The sequence below is a fragment of the Neoarius graeffei genome, chromosome 28 (assembly GCF_027579695.1).
Source record: "Neoarius graeffei isolate fNeoGra1 chromosome 28, fNeoGra1.pri, whole genome shotgun sequence".
Taxonomy (NCBI): domain Eukaryota; kingdom Metazoa; phylum Chordata; class Actinopteri; order Siluriformes; family Ariidae; genus Neoarius; species Neoarius graeffei.
In genome coordinates this window covers 45,987,009-46,006,210 of record NC_083596.1, presented here as the reverse complement: position 1 = coordinate 46,006,210, position 19,202 = coordinate 45,987,009, and the positions used below count along the sequence as shown (strand labels likewise).

Sequence of the window (19,202 nt, the reverse complement as noted above, 5' to 3'; positions counted from 1 at the left end):
AAATAAGAAAAACAACAACTCTGGGATGTACTGTTATAGGAAAATAACCAGTGCCTGGTTGATAACAGTAACAATGCTTTGCATCAGGCTGCATCACACCACATCGTGTTTTATTCCTTATTTAAAACATCAAGTATATTGACATCACTGTTATCACTACAGAATATATTAAATTATGCACTACTACACCATAGTGAAAGGCGCACACACACATCCACAACTCACTGAGGATTCGGTGTCTCTCGAGGGAGCCAGTCTGAGGCAGGTTGGACATGAGGCCCACGCTGTCTCCTCTTTCCCAGCGGTCATTGCGACTCAGATCTGGATTGCTGACACGCACAGAGCTAAAATCAACAACCTCGGCTTACGAGAACAACCAAATTTTATTCACCAGGAACACATCAGGGAAGAGTTTTCCCCCAAAACATGTCTTACTGTTAAGACCACTGTAAGAAAGGAAGGAAGTGTAACGGAGCTGCTCCGAATCGTAAACGTGTGATATTACACTGAGCGAATTGATATATTGAGCTCACAGGGAACATTCCTGAATCTAAATTAACCTAATGAGAACTGATCATGCAATAGGAGTTAAACATTTCAAGGCTTTTTTTTTTTAAACTTGAACATGGGTGTACTTTAATGTAACAGTTGTGACATCTACAGGATTTTTATCAACATGTTGTGGAATGTGCTAGAAGCTTTACAGCTAAATATGTATGGAATCAATCAATTTTGTGCCAAAATGTTCAGACAATACTTTTGAAATATCAAACAAAAACGATAACTCAAAATAAAAAAAAAGTCAATTTTTTTTTTAGACTGGCAAAACAAACAGTGCTTCGAGGTCAGCGCGAAATCAGCGGCGGCCATATTGGAAGTCAAAGGTCAGTGTCAGTGCATTGTTGTTGTTCAGCGAAGCAAAAAGGGGTGACAATGCCGAATACGTGCGTCATTGTTGGCTGTAGTAGCCGGGGGGAAAAGGGTGGCAAAAGCTTCCACAGACTCCCTAAAGTCGTGACTAACCAGGGAATTGCAGCACAGGAGAAAAGCGAGCGGAGGAGACGACAGTGGCTGGCTGCCATTAACCGATCAAATTTAGGACAACTTGACTGTATCCGGATTTGTTCTGATCACTTTGTGACAGGTAGATCAAACACTACGTTCACACTGCAGGCTGAAGTGACTCAAATCCGATCTTTTCGCCCATATGTGACCTGGATCCGATCTTTTATTGACAATATGAACGACACAGATCAGATTTTTTCAAATCCGACCCAGGCCGTTTGGATATGTGGTCCTAACTCTGATTCCTATCCGATCTTTTCATATGCGACTTCAGTCTGAACCGCCAGGTCGCATTCATCCGACTTACACGTCATCAACAAGCCACAAACGTCACTATTCTGCGCTGAAGTAGGCGGCGGGTCTCTCAAAAAAAAGTTACAACAACATGGCGCATGACATCAATGCGACTCCGCACCCACACGTTCCTTTGAACGGAGGTTGCAGTCACTACCCCGCAGAACGCCTGAGCCAGAACCCTTGCCCTCTTCCTTCTCAACCTCCTCCTTAACATCAGGCTATTGTGCATGTTCTGGCTCCGTCGCAACAACAACTGCATCATCGCCAGGTACTCCATGCTGGCTACTGTCATACACAGGAAACTTTAGGTTACTTCCGTAAACACTGGCCATGTTCACTGCGTGTGACGTCGTCGTATCCTGCAATGCGCATGCGGAACACTTTTAGGTCGCTTTTCGTTCATACTGAGGATCACATACAAGTCGCATTTATTTGTTAATGTGAACGACCTCACAAAAAAATCGGAATTGAGCATTGCAGTGTGAATGTAGTGCAATTGTCTTGAATTTCATAGTTACTAAAATAAATGTGATACAAACTATCTTTTCTATGTACTTTCAGCACTGATTAATGGATATATTTGTCACATTAGGTAGCTTACCTCTACTGCAGTGCATTGTTGCATCAAATGGCGTTTAAGATCTAGGCCCAGTACACATGCTTTAGTTCACAAAATGGACTTGGGTGAAACACTAGATAGTTCACAAGATCGATGTACGTCACATGCGGCAACAAGCTGGGGTCAGCTTTCCATTCCTTCTCACTAACAGTGTATGGATCTACATTCCCAATGAAACGTACCTTCTCAGCATAACGCTCCCGTGCCTGCTTATCTAAACTATCACAGTAGTGCTCCATCACTTCAGATGTCTAAATTCTTAAAAAACCCAAGCTTCTAAGCCTCTAACGCGGAAACGAACCGGTGAATGTGTACTCTATGATGTGTACTCTATGCGCGCTCTGGAGCGAATGACTTCCAAGATGGCCGAGCGGACCGCAGTGTTACTATTTTTAGCATCATCTCGGAGCACTCTATTATTCGTGTAATCGTGCAAAATATCAGTCTGTTACTCTTCAGAAACCTTTTATTTTTGTTCCGCGTCTTTCTCAGTTTTGTTTGACGCAATTTATTTTGGTTGCGATTCCAGCTTTCTCGTTTGCGCTCCCTGACTTTTTGCTTGCAGTTTTGGCACAAACTTCACGTGTGGGTGGGCTGTCCAGGAATGCATTCCCATTGGGTAACTTGTGTTTGACCGACAGCTACGCTCAGCCATTCCCTACTCGGATTCTGGCGGACTGTTTGACGAGTGACCGATCCATTGACGGTAAACAAGGATGGAGTGGACTTCAGTGGCGACTATGATATTGAATTAATTCAACAAGGTGTAAGTGCGGGACAAATGTGTTGTATGTGTTGCAGTAGTGCACATTATGCAGGCGTGTTTAACGTTAGCAAAACAGCTATAGATAGTTTTCACATGACGTCACAGAGTCGGGGATTCCCTAGTGGAGGCCATCTTGCGGGTCAAGCTTACCGTACGGGTCACCGAGCACACATTGTAACGCGCGAGTACAAAGTCTTCAAAAGAACCCAAGCAGGCTATTTAAAGCCAGCAATGGTGCACACCTGTTGTATTCACGGCTGTTGTAATAGGTCAGACGATGACGTCAAGCGGAGCTTTTATGGAATTCCCACTGTACGGGAGCACGAAGGCGAGCAAACAAAGAAACTCAGCATACAAAGGAGAAATCTATGGCTTGCGAGAATCAACCGCAAGGATTATCAGCCTTCCAAACACAGCAAAGTCTGCGCCGATCATTTTATAAGTGGTAAGTTGTTTAAATAAACAATCAATTGTGTTTAAGTTTGTTTTTGGAAATCAAAACATCGTGTAAACAATCTCTGGAGGATGCCTAACTGGAACTGACATAGTACTGTAATACCACTAATGGATGTAAAATTTGTCTTAAATCAACTCGATATTATACACACACAGTGTTGAGAGCTCTAAAATTCCAATGTTTACATACCCCTTGGCTGTAATTAGGACATGACCGTCACTTGTTTTTATATGGTGGACTTCGCGGACCCAGCCACAGACAAAATAATTGTATGACTCCAGCGACTTGTATGCTTTGAGGTCGTCAAGTGTGTAGGCGCTTTTAGTATTCACGAAATAGTTCACAATATCAGGGTACGATACGGATGGCAGCCCTGCATAGTCACTTGAAAATGCATCTTTGTCCACTTCGTAGGGGTCAATTCCCCCAATCAAGGCCAGTTTGGCTGCATACCGTTGTCGTGAGATGTCGTCTAATGTATCCATATAGTTCTGTTTGCTTGATTTTGCCGACATTGATCTTTATTTTAGAAAACTGACTATATAACTTCATAAATTCGTCCGAGATAATGTAGCCGGTAATAGCGATGGTCCGTTTTGTTAGCCCCACAAGATGGCGGCTGGAGGGCGTTCCCCGGAATGCCGTGACGTCAGTGAAAACTATTATATTGGGTACTGGAGCCAAGTCTAACATCTGACTTGCCACGAAACACCTGCATAATGTGGACTACTGCAACACATACAACACATTTGTCCTGTACTTACACTTTGTTGAATTAATTCAATATCATAGTCGCCACTTAAAGGGATAGTTGGGGATTTTTGACATGAATCTGTATGGCATCCCCATCAATAGTGTCGTGCAAACACACTGACTTACCCCTGACAGCATCCTGAGAGTCCAGTTCTTGTCCAGACGAAAGTAGTCCGGCAAGTTTGTTGGGGTCACGAAAGTAAAACGTTTTTTGTCTCAAAACAGTATGTGTTCAAAAGAGTGATATATTTGCATCACAAAACCGTTGCCAAATAAAAAGTCAGACCTCGAAATCGCTTGGCACTATTTTCTCTCCCTTCTTATCACTGCGCGCTGCCGCCAGGTGACAGCCACGGCTGTTTCATTCATTGTTTACTAGTGATGGGAATTTCGGCTCTTTTTCGGGAGCCGGCTCTTTTGGCTCTTCTTACTATAAGGAGCTGGCTCTTTCGGCTCCTGAGATTTTATTTTTGATTTAAAGGAGTACGCCACCCCCAGATGAAATTGAGTCAGTCCCTGCAGTCCCTAGAGTTGGATGAGTGAGCCAAAGCGTTTTGTAGCCGACCCAGCCATTGTCCTGATCTAGAAACGCCCAGGTTAGCTTAGCGTAGTCGCTGTAATCCGGCGTGTTCAGCTAGCATTGTCGTTGCAAAAGTGAATTAAATAACTGAAGATTTTTTATAATTATTTCTCATGACCTGTACATTCACATCGAGTACACATCAATGCAAATCAACACGAAGGGATTTACTAGACCAATTTATATCTGGAACTATTTTCAGCCACAGCACAGGCAAAGCACCGCTGCAGGCACAAAGACACCGCGCAGCGCCTGACAACAGGTGCGCAGCGCCTGAAAACCCGTTTTCAGGCGCTGCGCGGTGTCTTTGCGCCTTCCTTTTCCTACCTATTCCTTTAATTGCTGCAATTAACTAGTTAATTCTGATTCTATTTCTCCTCTCAGTTATAATCTGTCCTGCTTTTGAAAAGATCCTCTCTGGGGGGACAGATGCTGCCACTATACACATCCTCCGTGCCATCACGTGTGTAAGCCATGGATAGAGTGCAGCCTTGGTCTCCCACCAGCTTAGTGGGTCTGCGTTTCGCTGTCACCTGGCGGCAGCGCGCAGTGATAAGAAGGGAGAGAAAATAGTGCCAAGCGATTTCGAGGTCTGACTTTTTATTTGGCAGCGGTTTTGTGAGGCAAATATATCACTCTTTTGAACACATACTGTTTTGAGACGAAAAACGTTTTACTTTCGTGACCCCAACAAACTTGCCGGACTACTTTCGTCTGGACCAAAACTGGACAAGAACTGGACTCCCAGGATGCTGTCAGGGGTAAGTCAGTGTGTTTGCACGACACTATTGATGGGGATGCCATACAGATTCATGTCAAAAATCCCAAACTATCCCTTTAAGTCCACTCGATCCTTGTGTACCGTCAATGGATCGGTCACTCGTCAAACAGTCCGCCAGAATCCGAGTAGGGAATGGCTGAGCGTAGCTGTCAGTCAAACACAAGTTAGCCAATGGGAATGCATTCCTGGACAGCCCACCCACACGTGAAGTTTGTGCCAAAACCGCAAGCAAAAAGTCAGGGAGCGCAAACGAGAAAGCTGGAATCGCAACCAAAATAAATTACGTCAAACAAAACTGAGAAAGACGCGGAACAAAAATAAAAGGTTTCTGAAGAGTAAGAGACTGATATTTTGCACGATTACACGAATAATTTGTTTGCCAGTCTAAAAAAATTGACTTTTTTTTTTAAATTTTGATTTATCGTTTTTGTTTGATATTTCAAAAGTATTGTATGAACATTTTGGCACAAAATTGATTCCATAAATATGCAGTGCGTGAATGGACATTACATGCATGCGTGCGGAGAGAGAGAGAGAGAGAGAGAGAGAGAGAGAGAGGGGTGTTACCTGGCTCGTACTGGGTGTCTGATGCCAGAGGTCAGGTTAGTGTTAAGAGCAGCAGCTATAGACGCAGTTCGCTGAGGAATCTACGAAACATAATATTTATAAATAACTGACATTTCATTTGTGTGTCAAAGTATGCTTGCAATGTTCAGCTCACTTTTGGTGGCTGTTCAATCTCCGGGAGGCGGATCCACGGGCCGTGGTCATCCCTCACTGGGCGTTGCTGAGGGGCAGGGCTCTCAGATGTGGGGTCCGAGTTCTGACGTACGAGTTCGCGGGAGTGCAATGGACGGGGCGTCGGGGTGGGGGAGGGGTCCTGGGTGGGGAAGGCGGACATGGTCTTAGTGGGCTGATCGCAGAGGGACTGGGAGCGCGGCACGGGTGCGGCGTACGGCTTCAGAGGCACCAAGTGTGCCATCTGGAACTACGCACAAGCATCAGAGGCATCAGGGGGAGCGAGAGAGAAACCAGAAAGTAGGAAGCGGTGCAAAGTTCACAGGACCGTGGAGGTCCGGAAAAGGCAGAGCAGGAGTTTGAGGTTAAAGTGAGAGGCGTGCAAGGTTAGTTATTATTTGGGAAAGGAGGTCAGGAAAAGGACAGGAAGGTCCCGCAATCCCAAACCGAGGGAGGAAGAGTTCCCCATGGTGAGCGGAGGAGGGAAAGGAACGAGGGAGGCCCAGACATGGGAGGGAAAAACAGAAAGGAAAGAAAGAAGGGTACAGTCACTGAAGGGAAACAGAGAGCAGAATTGAAAGCAGAAAATTTGACAGGAGAGCTAACGGCCACCTACGCTCGCTCGACACACCACACTTTCCATGCTATTCATTCCAAACAGTCAACACTATTACAAAAGCAAAGTAACTTATTTTAAAGTTAAGTCGACGTTAATACTGAATGCACAAAAATCCATTAATAGTCGCCTTATTAAATCAGTAAAAGAAGACAGCTGTGTACGTGTGCTCCATTTCCACACACCTTGCCCTGGCCACCTTGGGGTTCGACAGGTCTCTGCATGGGCGGAGTCTGTGCAGCCTGCACGCCTCCTGATTGGCTGATGGAGTCAGAGCGGGACTGGATGTTGGTATCGGAGACAGTGGTGCAGATTTTAGGGGAGCCCTGCCGGTTTAGTTTACTCCGCTCCTCCACCTGACAGAGAAATATACACAGATGTGTAAATATATAGTGTATGTGCTTATTATGATGAGAAGATTATAGATAGTTTTCACATGACGTCACAGAGTCGGGGATTCCCTAGTGGAGGCCATCTTGCGGGTCAAGCTTACCGTACGGGTCACTGAGCACACATTGTAACGCGCGAGTACAAAGTCTTCAAAAGAACCCAAGCAGGCTATTTAAAGCTAGCAATGGTGCACACCTGTTGTATTCACGGCTGTCGTAATAGGTCAGACGATGACGTCAAGCGGAGCTTTTATGGAATTCCCACTGTATGGGAGCACGAAGGCGAGCAAACAAAGAAACTCCGCATACAAAGGAGAAATCTATGGCTTGCGAGAATCAACCGCAAGGATTATCAGCCTTCCAAACACAGCAAAGTCTGCTCCGATCATTTTATAAGTGGTAAGTTGTTTAAATAAACAATCAATTGTGTTTAAGTTTATTTTTGGAAACCAAAACAATCTGTGGAGAATGCCTAACTGGAACCGCTGAGTGGACGTTTACATTGTAATGTACACTTAATATTGCTTGTTTGTCACGTTTCTATTTGAAACTTGTCACTTCACTCACGCAAGGGTCATTTTTGAAAAACATTTTAGGTCTATTCTGTATGATTTGATTTGTGTTTGGGATGCAAACAGTGTGCCTTTTGGCGGATGCCGCCTGAATCGCGCAGATCCGATTTTTTTTGGGGGGGGGGGCGTTGGAGTGTCTGATTATAATTTCAAAGTAAATTCTGTTTTAAAATTACTAAATAAGCAAATCCGTTACAGTCCATGAAACAGGAAGTATAAGGATGAGAAAAAAAAAAAAAAACAGTTTAAATCGCAAAGCTGCGCACATTTGCGCAGCCCGAGCGGTCTGCAGGACTGCACAAATGTGCGCAGCTTCCCGATTTAAACTGTTTTTTTCTCATCCTTATACTTCCTGTTTCATGGACTGTAACGGATTTGCTTATTTAGTAATTTTAAAACAGAATTTACTTTGAAATTATAATCAGACACTCCAACGCCCCGTCCCCCCCCAAAAAAAAAAAATCGGATCTGCGCGATTCAGCCGTGAAAAAGGCAGCATCCGACAAAAGGCGCGCTGTGAATATATAAAGTTGTATATATCAGACAGCCTTTAAAGTTTGATGAAGTCAGTTTCAGGCTTTGGCAGCCCTGCATAGTCACTTGAAAGTGCATCTTTGTCCACTTCGTAGGGGTCAATTCCCCCAATCAAGGCCAGTTTGGCTGCATACCGTTGTCGTGAGATGTTGTCTAATGTATCCATATACTTCCGTTTGCTTGATTTTGCCGACATTGATATTTATTTTAGAAAACTGACTATATAACTTCATAAATTCGTCCGAGATAACGTAGCCAGTAATAGCGATGGTCCGTTTTGTTTGCCCCACAAGATGGCGGCTGGAGGGCGTTCCCCGGAATGCCATGACGTCAGTGAAAACTATCTATAGTGCATTTTAAGCCCTTAAGAGTGTCTGTGGGTTGGGTTGGCTAAAGCATGGTTTATAAATGCGCACCATTTTCATACACAGTGCTGCTGTTATAGAAAATCAAATCAACCAACACCTTCTGAGCAGTGAAACTGCAGATCATAGATCTATATTAAATGTACTGGTTCTAATGTGATGGTTTGTTTCTACAGTAGCGCCTTACACAGGGCCTTGCACTGCAGATGCTCCATAAAAAAGGATTAAAAAAGGGGGGGAGGGGACTTTATATAAAACATACTTGGAAGGAGTCTCCAGTTTCAGCGCTTTGTACCAGTCAGAGGTAAAACTGCAACTTTTTTTTCCCCCCTTTCTTTCAAATTTTGCATTACGTGCTGTCTTGGTAATTTGACAAACTGCAATTTTAATGCCTTATCAACATCCCACAGCGTTGCTGTATATATGCAGACAGTGTGTGTGTGTGTGTGTGTGTGTGTGTGTGTGTACCTCTCTGGCCCAGGCGGGCTTGTTGTTATCCAAGTTCTTGCTGTAATGATAAAGTGGTTTCTTCTCCTGCTGCTGCTGCTGCTGTTGCAGGGAGACGAGGTAAGCGTGCTCTTGCTGCAGCTGCCTCTGTAGCCTCTCTGACTGCCTCTGCTCCTCCAGCTGCTTCCTCTTGTACTCCTACAAAACACCCACATACACCATTTCAAAGATGAATAAAAATAATAAAATTAAGAAAAAAAAAAAATCAGGGGTCACAACTTTTTTTTTTTTTTTAAAAACACTAATTCTTACAACTTACTGATGATAAACCTTGAATGTGTTTAAAGGTCACAGGCAAGGGTCGGAGATGAAACGTAGAATATCAACTTTGTCTAGAAGAACGACCCAAAAAGCGAATTCAATCTTCCTGGTGTCTAATTTGCACCCTAAAATTGAATAAAACGGTTAAAATATACCATTTTGCCCAATTTCCAAAGGTTTGTTTACATCTCACTTATGCGCACTTTCACCGCCAGGGGGCGTCGTCATGGCGTCATTGAAGCCAAACAGACTGGGAGCAGCTCTGTGTTTACTTGCGAACCGAGCACACGTGTACAGACTTTGGTCGTGAGAGGTTGTGTAAAATGTCTGAAAGCGATAGTGATTTTGAAGTAGGAACTCTCCAAATTGAATATCGAGAGGTGAAACCGTATATGTATGAACCTCTGGCTATTGCGAAGCAATCGGTGAATGTGGCTCACTGGTTTGACCGTGCGGCCTCGGAATCGGACAGCGACTCTACTGACTCTGACCGCAATGACCCCGGACCTCAACAAGACTCGCGCCCAAACGATTTATCCTGGTAGTTATGATAAATTCTTACTTTTGCCGTAATACTAAATAAGAGCCCTTTTGAAGAATAATTAAAGCGCCCTCCCTAGTGGATATAGGGAACGATTACTGGACAGTGCGCCGGTAGGCCACATTAGCCTGCCATCCGCGGCATTATACTATTTATAGCCGACTCTAAGAGAGGAAATATCCCTTTGTCTCACTTCCACAATGATTGTACAGGATCCCTCAGGATTCTTCACTTGTCAATTGCAAGCAAAAGTAAAAATGTTTCCCTCCAATCTTCTCCTTTTTGCTTGAGCATTGCTGCTCCATTTCTTCTTTGACTGCTTGATTTTGTTTCACGCGCACAATCCACTCGCTCCGCCTCTTCTCCTCTTTCGGAAAAAAGCCAACCCACTCGCTCCACCTCTTCTCTCTCGGAAAAAGACAACCCACTCGCTCCGCCTCTTCTCCTCTTTCGGAAAAAAGCCAACCCACTCGCTCCGCCTCTTCTCTCTCGGAAAAAGCCAACCCTCTCGCTCCGCCTCTTCTCCTCTTTCGGAAAAAAGCCAACCCACTCGCTCCGCCTCTTCTCTCTCGGAAAAAGCCAACCCACTCGCTCCGCCTCTTCTCCTCTCTCGGAAAAAGCCAACCCACTCGCTCCGCCTCTTCTCCTCTCTCGGAAAAAGCCAACCCACTCGCTCCGCCTCTTCTCCTCTCTCGGAAAAAGCCAACCCTCTCGCTCCGCCTCTTCTCCTCTGTCGGAAAAAGCCAACCCTCTCGCTCCGCCTCTTCTCCTCTCTCGGAAAAAGCCAACCCTCTCGCTCCGCCTCTTCTCCTCTCTCGGAAAAAGACAACCCTCTCGCTCCGCCTCTTCTCCTCTTTCGGAAAAAGACAACCCTCTCGCTCCGCCTCTTCTCCTCTTTCGTGAAAAAGACAACCCACTCGCTCCGCCTCTTCTCCTCTCTCGGAAAAAGCCAACCCTCTCGCTCCGCGTCTTCTCCTCTCTCGGAAAAAGCCAACCCTCTCGCTCCGCCTCTTCTCCTCTCTCGGAAAAAGCCAACCCTCTCGCTCCGCCTCTTCTCCTCTCTCGGAAAAAGCCAACCCTCTCGCTCCGCCTCTTCTCCTCTCTCGGAAAAAGCCAACCCTCTCGCTCCGCCTCTTCTCCTCTCTCGGAAAAAGCCAACCCTCTCGCTCCGCCTCTTCTCCTCTCTCGGAAAAAGCCAACCCTCTCGCTCCGCCTCTTCTCCTCTCTCGGAAAAAGCCAACCCTCTCGCTCCGCCTCTTCTCCTCTCTCGGAAAAAGCCAACCCTCTCGCTCCGCCTCTTCTCCTCTCTCGGAAAAAGCCAACCCTCTCGCTCCGCCTCTTCTCCTCTCTCGGAAAAAGCCAACCCTCTCGCTCCGCCTCTTCTCCTCTTTCGGAAAAAGCCAACCCTCTCGCTCCGCCTCTTCTCCTCTTTCGGAAAAAGCCAACCCTCTCGCTCCGCCTCTTCTCCTCTTTCGGAAAAAGCCAACCCTCTCGCTCCGCCTCTTCTCCTCTTTCGGAAAAAGCCAACCCTCTCGCTCCGCCTCTTCTCCTCTTTCGGAAAAAGCCAACCCTCTCGCTCCGCCTCTTCTCCTCTTTCGGAAAAAAGCCAACCCACTCGCTCCACCTCTTCTCTCTCGGAAAAAGACAACCCACTCGCTCCGCCTCTTCTCCTCTTTCGGAAAAAAGCCAACCCACTCGCTCCGCCTCTTCTCTCTCGGAAAAAGCCAACCCTCTCGCTCCGCCTCTTCTCCTCTTTCGGAAAAAAGCCAACCCACTCGCTCCGCCTCTTCTCTCTCGGAAAAAGCCAACCCACTCGCTCCGCCTCTTCTCCTCTCTCGGAAAAAGCCAACCCACTCGCTCCGCCTCTTCTCCTCTCTCGGAAAAAGCCAACCCACTCGCTCCGCCTCTTCTCCTCTCTCGGAAAAAGCCAACCCTCTCGCTCCGCCTCTTCTCCTCTGTCGGAAAAAGCCAACCCTCTCGCTCCGCCTCTTCTCCTCTCTCGGAAAAAGCCAACCCTCTCGCTCCGCCTCTTCTCCTCTCTCGGAAAAAGACAACCCTCTCGCTCCGCCTCTTCTCCTCTCTCGGAAAAAGACAACCCTCTCGCTCCGCCTCTTCTCCTCTTTCGGAAAAAGACAACCCTCTCGCTCCGCCTCTTCTCCTCTTTCGTGAAAAAGACAACCCACTCGCTCCGCCTCTTCTCCTCTCTCGGAAAAAGCCAACCCTCTCGCTCCGCGTCTTCTCCTCTCTCGGAAAAAGCCAACCCTCTCGCTCCGCCTCTTCTCCTCTCTCGGAAAAAGCCAACCCTCTCGCTCCGCCTCTTCTCCTCTCTCGGAAAAAGCCAACCCTCTCGCTCCGCCTCTTCTCCTCTCTCGGAAAAAGCCAACCCTCTCGCTCCGCCTCTTCTCCTCTCTCGGAAAAAGCCAACCCTCTCGCTCCGCCTCTTCTCCTCTCTCGGAAAAAGCCAACCCTCTCGCTCCGCCTCTTCTCCTCTCTCGGAAAAAGCCAACCCTCTCGCTCCGCCTCTTCTCCTCTCTCGGAAAAAGCCAACCTTCTCGCTCCGCCTCTTCTCCTCTCTCGGAAAAAGCCAACCCTCTCGCTCCGCCTCTTCTCCTCTCTCGGAAAAAGCCAACCCTCTCGCTCCGCCTCTTCTCCTCTCTCGGAAAAAGCCAACCCTCTCGCTCCGCCTCTTCTCCTCTCTCGGAAAAAGCCAACCCTCTCGCTCCGCCTCTTCTCCTCTCTCGGAAAAAGCCAACCCTCTCGCTCCGCCTCTTCTCCTCTCTCGGAAAAAGCCAACCCTCTCGCTCCGCCTCTTCTCCTCTTTCGGAAAAAGCCAACCCTCTCGCTCCGCCTCTTCTCCTCTCTCGGAAAAAGCCAACCCTCTCGCTCCGCCTCTTCTCCTCTTTCGGAAAAAGCCAACCGTCTCGCTCCGCCTCGTCTCCTCTTTCGGAAAAAGCCAACCCACTCTCTCCGCCTCTTCTCCTCTTTCGGAAAAAGCCAACCCTCTTGCTCCGCCTCTTCTCCTCTCTCGGAAAAAGGTAAAAACTTCTTCCTGAACCGGTCCCGTTGTTGCAGTTCACTGCACAACAATAAGGCATGGTTTTTCTTTGGAAATTCCTGAACGCACGTCTGCACTCAAGCCGAACGGCAATGTAAGTAAACAGAAATGGACTCAACTCAAGCGTTTTGCTTGTCTTAAATGACGTCATGCGCCGAGTGGTCACGAAAATAGCCGAACAGAAATTCGCCGTGATCCGCGCTAACTTATTTTAATTATTACTTATTAACAATACTTCTTGGGACCAGAAGAAAATTGCAGAGGGTTTTTTAGCATATAAAAGTTTCAAACGTGCATAAAATTAAAACCGTTGCCTATGAGCTTTAATGTTGAGTGCACATGCTTGGGCAGATTTGATGTGTTCTGGGTTAGAGCATATCGTACAGCTCTGAAAAACAATTACTAGCAAAGCAAACAGACCATACGCTACACAGTGCACATAGAAATAATATTACACTGCACGCACACACACGGACCGGAGGAAGGCACACACTTTCCTCTTCCAAAACTGCTGATGCGTCTCATTTCCAAACCCACACGCTGCACGTTTTCTTCCAACTGGGGTAAATTCTTTACTCCCTCAAGACTTGTTCTAGAAACCTCCACAGCTGGAGTCTCCGGTTTCTCATGCGTCAGCAACTTTTAAACTATTAAACCTTTTCGGCAACGTAAGAGACGACTACTGTTCGTGATCACGCTGACGCAGATCAGGTGCTCGATCATCTTCTGGAATATCTACATGTGACAACTTTTATGACTGATTTCCTGATCCAAAGTGGATTCATGACCAATCACTGTTTTATTTTTAAAACTCGTAACGTAATAAAGCCAAATTTTCAACTTGGTACGTGAATCGAGACACGTTTCCTGCAATCTACAGGAATGAGACCCAGTTTACCCCCTCGTGGTCAGGATTAAAGCGCAATCCCTTAGCAAAACTGACATGAGACGCATCAACCCTGGCTGCAGAAGAGGAGAGAAGCAGCAGCAGAAGTGTTAGAGAGAGTTAAAGATTTGAAAAGGGTAGCGTTACCATGAGCAAGGCCTGCTCCTGGAGAAGCTGCTGCTGAAGGATTTCTAACTGTCTCTGCTCTTCCTCCAGTTTATGCCTTATAAACTCCTATAGAGCAAAACAAGAGAGCCAGAGAAAGAAGGGAAAAAAAGAAACGGAGACGAGAACAAGCTGAAAAGGAGGAAGAATAGGAATACATGGAGAAAAAAAACCTTCTCTTGGGGGGGAAAAAAAAGGCTCGTCTTATGCCTTCTGCTTCCACTGGAACACGTGTGCATGCGTGCGCGAATGTATTGCAATGCATCCTTTCTGGAAAGTGCGCACACAACGTTTGAATACAGATGTGAATGGTGTTGTTTGTGGCATGCCTTATTTGCACATGACTTAAACCGTTACTATCCGACTGGCATGTGTACACGGGACTCGCTCTTTTTCTGTGGCTGAATCCCAAATGGGATTCTAATAGGGAATATAGTCTATTTAACAGTTATTCCACGAAACGGAGTCGTACATGAGCTGATCGCCGACGAGGCACGTAGCACCGAGTCAGCTTTCAGCCACGTACGACTCGACTGAGTGGAATAACTTTTATTCTATCTACATTCATTGGATTTTGAGAAACAGAGTATTTTTATTTTTTGCAAAAATTCAATAAATAAAAACCTTACAAACCGTCCGATAAAAATCACATCCGCTAAGGCGGATTTCTTAAAAACCTATCGTCGGCATGCATACTTTGTGTTTTTTTTTTAGAAAGTGCCATCTTGCTGTCGTGCCGAGGTATAGAACAGCTTTAGACGTTTATTTAATTCTTCCTTCGGTGAAATGACAGTAGCAATGGGGAAAAAAAAAAAAAGCTATAATAATAATTCTTGAAAAAAAAATTTAAAGGTCCCATGGCATGAAATTTTCACTTTGAGGTTTTTTAACGTTAAAATGAGTTCCTCTGACCACCTTAAGTCACCCCAGTGGCTAGAAATTTCATAATGTGTAAACCAAACTATGCCCAATATTTGAGAATGGCGCGTCAAAACGGCGCGTTGAGAAGCTCTTCCCTTTACTACGTCAGCAAGGGAGATGATCCCCACGCCCCCCCTCTGGATTCCCACCCACTGTATGGATTGCCCCGCCCAGCTCAAAAGTTGCCACCAAACATGGAAACTGCGCTGTACATGGATGTGACAACACAGAAAGAAGTCTGTTTTTACTGCCGACGGGAGAGCCCCTGAAGACGCAGTGGCTTAATTTTATTTACTCCAATAATACGCCGTCGAGTCTACCTAAGACGGTGTATGTTTGTCGGAAGCATTTTCCTGAGGAATGTTTCCACAACTTGGGACAGTACAGGGCAGGTTTTGCACATCAACTGTCACTGAAGCCTGGGTCCGTACCAAGCATCCCTGCCGCATCAGCCACAAACACCGAACAAGTAAGTGTATAACTGTTAAGTTGTTTTGCCGTGTTGGCTACATTAGCTGTGCAGCTAACCGCTTCCTGCAGTTAGCCAGGTACTCTGCGCTACAAAACCAAAAAGCATGCAGCATGCTCTGTTATAATAGCCAATCAAAACAGTTTTTACAAAGACACCCACATTCTTTTTTTTAAGTCACTAGTTCATTTTATTTGTTTGTTTGTTCAGTAAAAACCCAAACATTTGTTGAATTTATTTTATTTCCTCGCGTCGCACCTTAATGACATCAGCGCGCGGTATTTTTCCCTTCGCGGTTTGTTCCTTCTCTCTCGCCATAGTAAGACACCCACATCCGCTTGTTCTGACCCACTGGAGGTAGCGGCACAGTGCTGTTAGCCAATCAGAGGTAACACGTTTACATGTCATGAATATTAATGATAAGACCCGCCCCCACCCTCTACCCTTCCCCGCCTCCTGCTTCTCATTAGCAAAACGATGCACTGGGAAAAGCGCTGAAATGGGGCTTTCTCCCAGGAGGCTATATCTACGTGCCGAGGGTTCATTTCGAGAAAGGCTGCGGATATAACATCCGGAAACCTCCACGAGCCCGTTTAAAGCATCAACAAACCACCATGCCATGGGACCTTTAAAAGATGCTTTCTTACCATCAAATACTTTTATTCCATATTTTGTTGCTTTTTTTTGGGGGGGGGGTTCTTCAGGGGGTTTTTTTGGCTGTTGGCAAACCGACTTAATGGTGCATTACTGCCACTGACTGGGCTAGTGTGTGGAACAGGCGATACTGGTGGTTATGGGATTTGTGAAAAATGCTACAATAATTCTTGAAAAACAAAAAATAAAAAAAAACCTGTTACTACCATCAAATCCTTTTTTTTTGGGGGGGGGGGGGGGGGGGATTTTCTTCTTTAGGATTTTTTCGTGGCTGGCAAACCAACTTACAGGTGCGTTACTGCCACTGACTGGGCTGGAGTGTGGAACAGGCGATACTGGTGGTTATGGGATTTGTGAAAAATGCTACAATAATTCTTGAAAAACAAAAAATAAAAAAAACCTGTTACTACCATCAAATCCTTTTTTTTTGGGGGGGGGGGGGGGGGATTTTCTTCTTTAGGATTTTTTCGTGGCTGGCAAACCAACTTACAGGTGCGTTACTGCCACTGACTGGGCTGGAGTGTGAAACAGGAGATATTGGGGGAGGCTATAATATTTTAGTCATTTCTGATCCTTTTAAATACTTGATAAATTTGGAGGCTTTGTTTTCGAGTAGGGTTTTTATTTCATCCTCCGCCATTTTGTTTTTCCTCTACTCACGGTATATGAGCCGATAGCCTGGTAGTAGCTAATTAGAGCGGGCGATTGCTCATACCCAGTGAATGTGGACAGCATAATATACATGTATTACTTTTGGTGTGTGGAAACTTTTAAATGGATTCTGGCAAGTCCGAGTGAAAAGACAGCTGGCAGGATGCCTCCCTTCCTTCATCATGCACGAAGTGATCCTGCGTTGTCGTAGCATAACATTTGAATCTCGTGAAACATTCAGATGCATTTAAATGCTAACCGTAAAGTAACTGTTAATGTAATTATTAAAAGGACGTGGCAGCCCGGACAGCTCCCTGTAGCGTGTTTAGCAGGATCAGTGTGAGACGCTGTGCGATTTTGTTGTAGGTTCAGTAGCAGGAGTGGACCAGAGTGGGTGTAGAACGCTGTGCTGATAGATTGTGAGAGAGGGAGAGAGAGAGAGACTGCTTTGAGGACTGTTTATGCTTGCGTGTGTGAGAGTGCATGCAAGACGCTAGACACTGAATAGATCTAGTACATCTCTGAAGAGAAACTTAAAAAAAAAAAAAAAAAAGCACCAATTCTTGCTGATTGGTCTTTTACGTCTCTGTTGCTTTGAATTCGGACTGAATGTGGGGCCGCACATGGAACATGGCTCGCCCACACACAAACACTCAAAACTGCGCTGAGAGCCTGCTCCCATGGCAACCGATTCACAGGCATTCCAGGATCGGAGTGGGTGCCTACGCTTTGCCGCTATTGGTGGAGGTGTGGCGCTTGCTCAAGCTGTGATTGGCTACCTGCTCTCTCTCTGCCATCCTGCGGTCCCTCCTCCCGCCTCATATCGTCGAGTCTCCGGTGAGGAGCCTTCTCCTGCTGCCTCACCATCTCGCGCTCCTTCCTCTGTTGCTGAGAGAGAGAGAGAGAGAAAAGAAATACAGAGTGTATTACTTTTAAACATCTCTCTCAAATAATAAATGCCTCCTGGTGTTAAAAAATATATATATCACATGATTTTAAATAGCACGTTTAAAGAATCTGACACACAGAGAGACAGACAGAGAGAGATGTGAGAAGGGCATGTGACAAAGGGGACCGATGAGTCACCTTGCTGCAGTGGTGGATCTCTCCCAGCTGCTCAACAGTGTGAATAAACTCCTCCATATCTGGCTTCAGTTTCTACCTGCTATATCCTAATCACTATAATTATACACGAGCAAGAGCCGCAGACCGCATCCCACACACCGCGGCCTGAACCTTACAGCCTTCTTATACACGCCTCCTCTATATGCGGCGATTTATTTGCGGCCACCAAGAGCTGCAAATAGACCACGCACGAACATGCAGGTCGGAGTCTGCTGAAAAATACAGACTACAAGAACTTACACACAAGAAGTTAATTTTATTCCCGAGTGCAAAAAAATCCATACGAATATTATAGGAATAAATGCAATGAAAGTATGGGGTTGGAAAATGTTCCTTTTAACTGGAAAAAGACACGAATGTATCCCCCAGTGCCGTGTACACACACGCGCCATTAAAAATGTGCTTCCATCATCCCCTTTTCTTCTTCTCTCAAATCCCCTCCCTCCCTCCCTCTCATTCTCGCCTGGACAAAGAGGGAGATAAATATATCGACTAATGACGCTTATTGCATTACAGACCCGTGGCTCTCCCTTTTGTTGTGGTCGATTACTGAGCAGCCCTCTGAGGTCAGCTCCGTCCCGTCCTTTATTCTTCTGCAGCAAAAAATTAATTTGAATAAATTCTGCTTATAAAAAAAGGCCACTCTCAATCCAAGCCATTTTGGTACAGAGTGTTACTTTATAATTAAGCTCGTATAACCAACCACTCACCAGGTAAACCTGCCATACAGGTTCAAAGTCCAGTGACTGGTTTACTAATGAATGCTTCGTTCCAGGTTACTGATTTGCCGCTCCTGGGGTAACTTGGAGCCTCAGCAATGCATTATGGGGTTTTTCCCCCCGTTTTAACAGTGCATTAAAAAAAAAAGGGATTTAAACCATGCTGTAATAAGTTGCACTGATGCTTTCTTCAGAGCTTTATCAGACTCCTGTCAATTTCCTGTGTCCGCAAAGAACACTGAGTGCCTTTCGCCGCGAGCGTTGCTCTGATTGTTCCCGTCTCAACACCCGAGAACATCCTCTCTGGCACTATAAAAAGTTCACATCTCTCTCTCTACTAATGATCTAAGAAGTACTCTTTACCAGCAAGCCCCACTTTGTGTGTTATTCAACAATCTCTAGCTGCAATAGAAAGAAAGAAAGAAAGAAAGAGAAAGAAAGAAAGAAAAGGAAAGAAAGAAGAAAGAAAGAAAGAAAGAAAGAAGGAGAAAAGAAGGAAAGAAAGAAAGAAAGAAGAAAGAAAGAAGAAGAAAGAAAGAAAGAAAAGAAAGAAAAGGAAAGAGAAAAAGAAAAGAAAGAAAGAAAGAAAGAAAGAAAAGAAGAAAGAAGAAAGAAAGAAAGAAAGAAAGAAAGAAAAGAAGAAAGAAAGAAAGAAAGAAAGAAAGAAAGAAAGAGAAAAAGAAAAAGAAAGAAAGAAAAAAGAAAGAAAGAAAGAG

At 45.6% G+C, this 19,202-nt stretch overlaps 1 protein-coding gene across 1 annotated transcript in view; it reads right to left on the bottom strand.

Annotated features, from left to right (window-relative positions):
* mink1 (misshapen-like kinase 1) overlaps positions 1–19,202 on the bottom strand; it is a 96,367-nt gene that overhangs the window by 20,619 nt on the left and 56,546 nt on the right. The window contains 8 exon segments of the mRNA XM_060912441.1: positions 226–329; positions 5,886–5,965; positions 6,040–6,198; positions 6,858–7,028; positions 9,001–9,177; positions 13,930–14,016; positions 17,422–17,448; positions 17,450–17,530. Of these exon segments, the coding sequence (XP_060768424.1) occupies positions 226–329; positions 5,886–5,965; positions 6,040–6,198; positions 6,858–7,028; positions 9,001–9,177; positions 13,930–14,016; positions 17,422–17,448; positions 17,450–17,530 (886 nt within the window).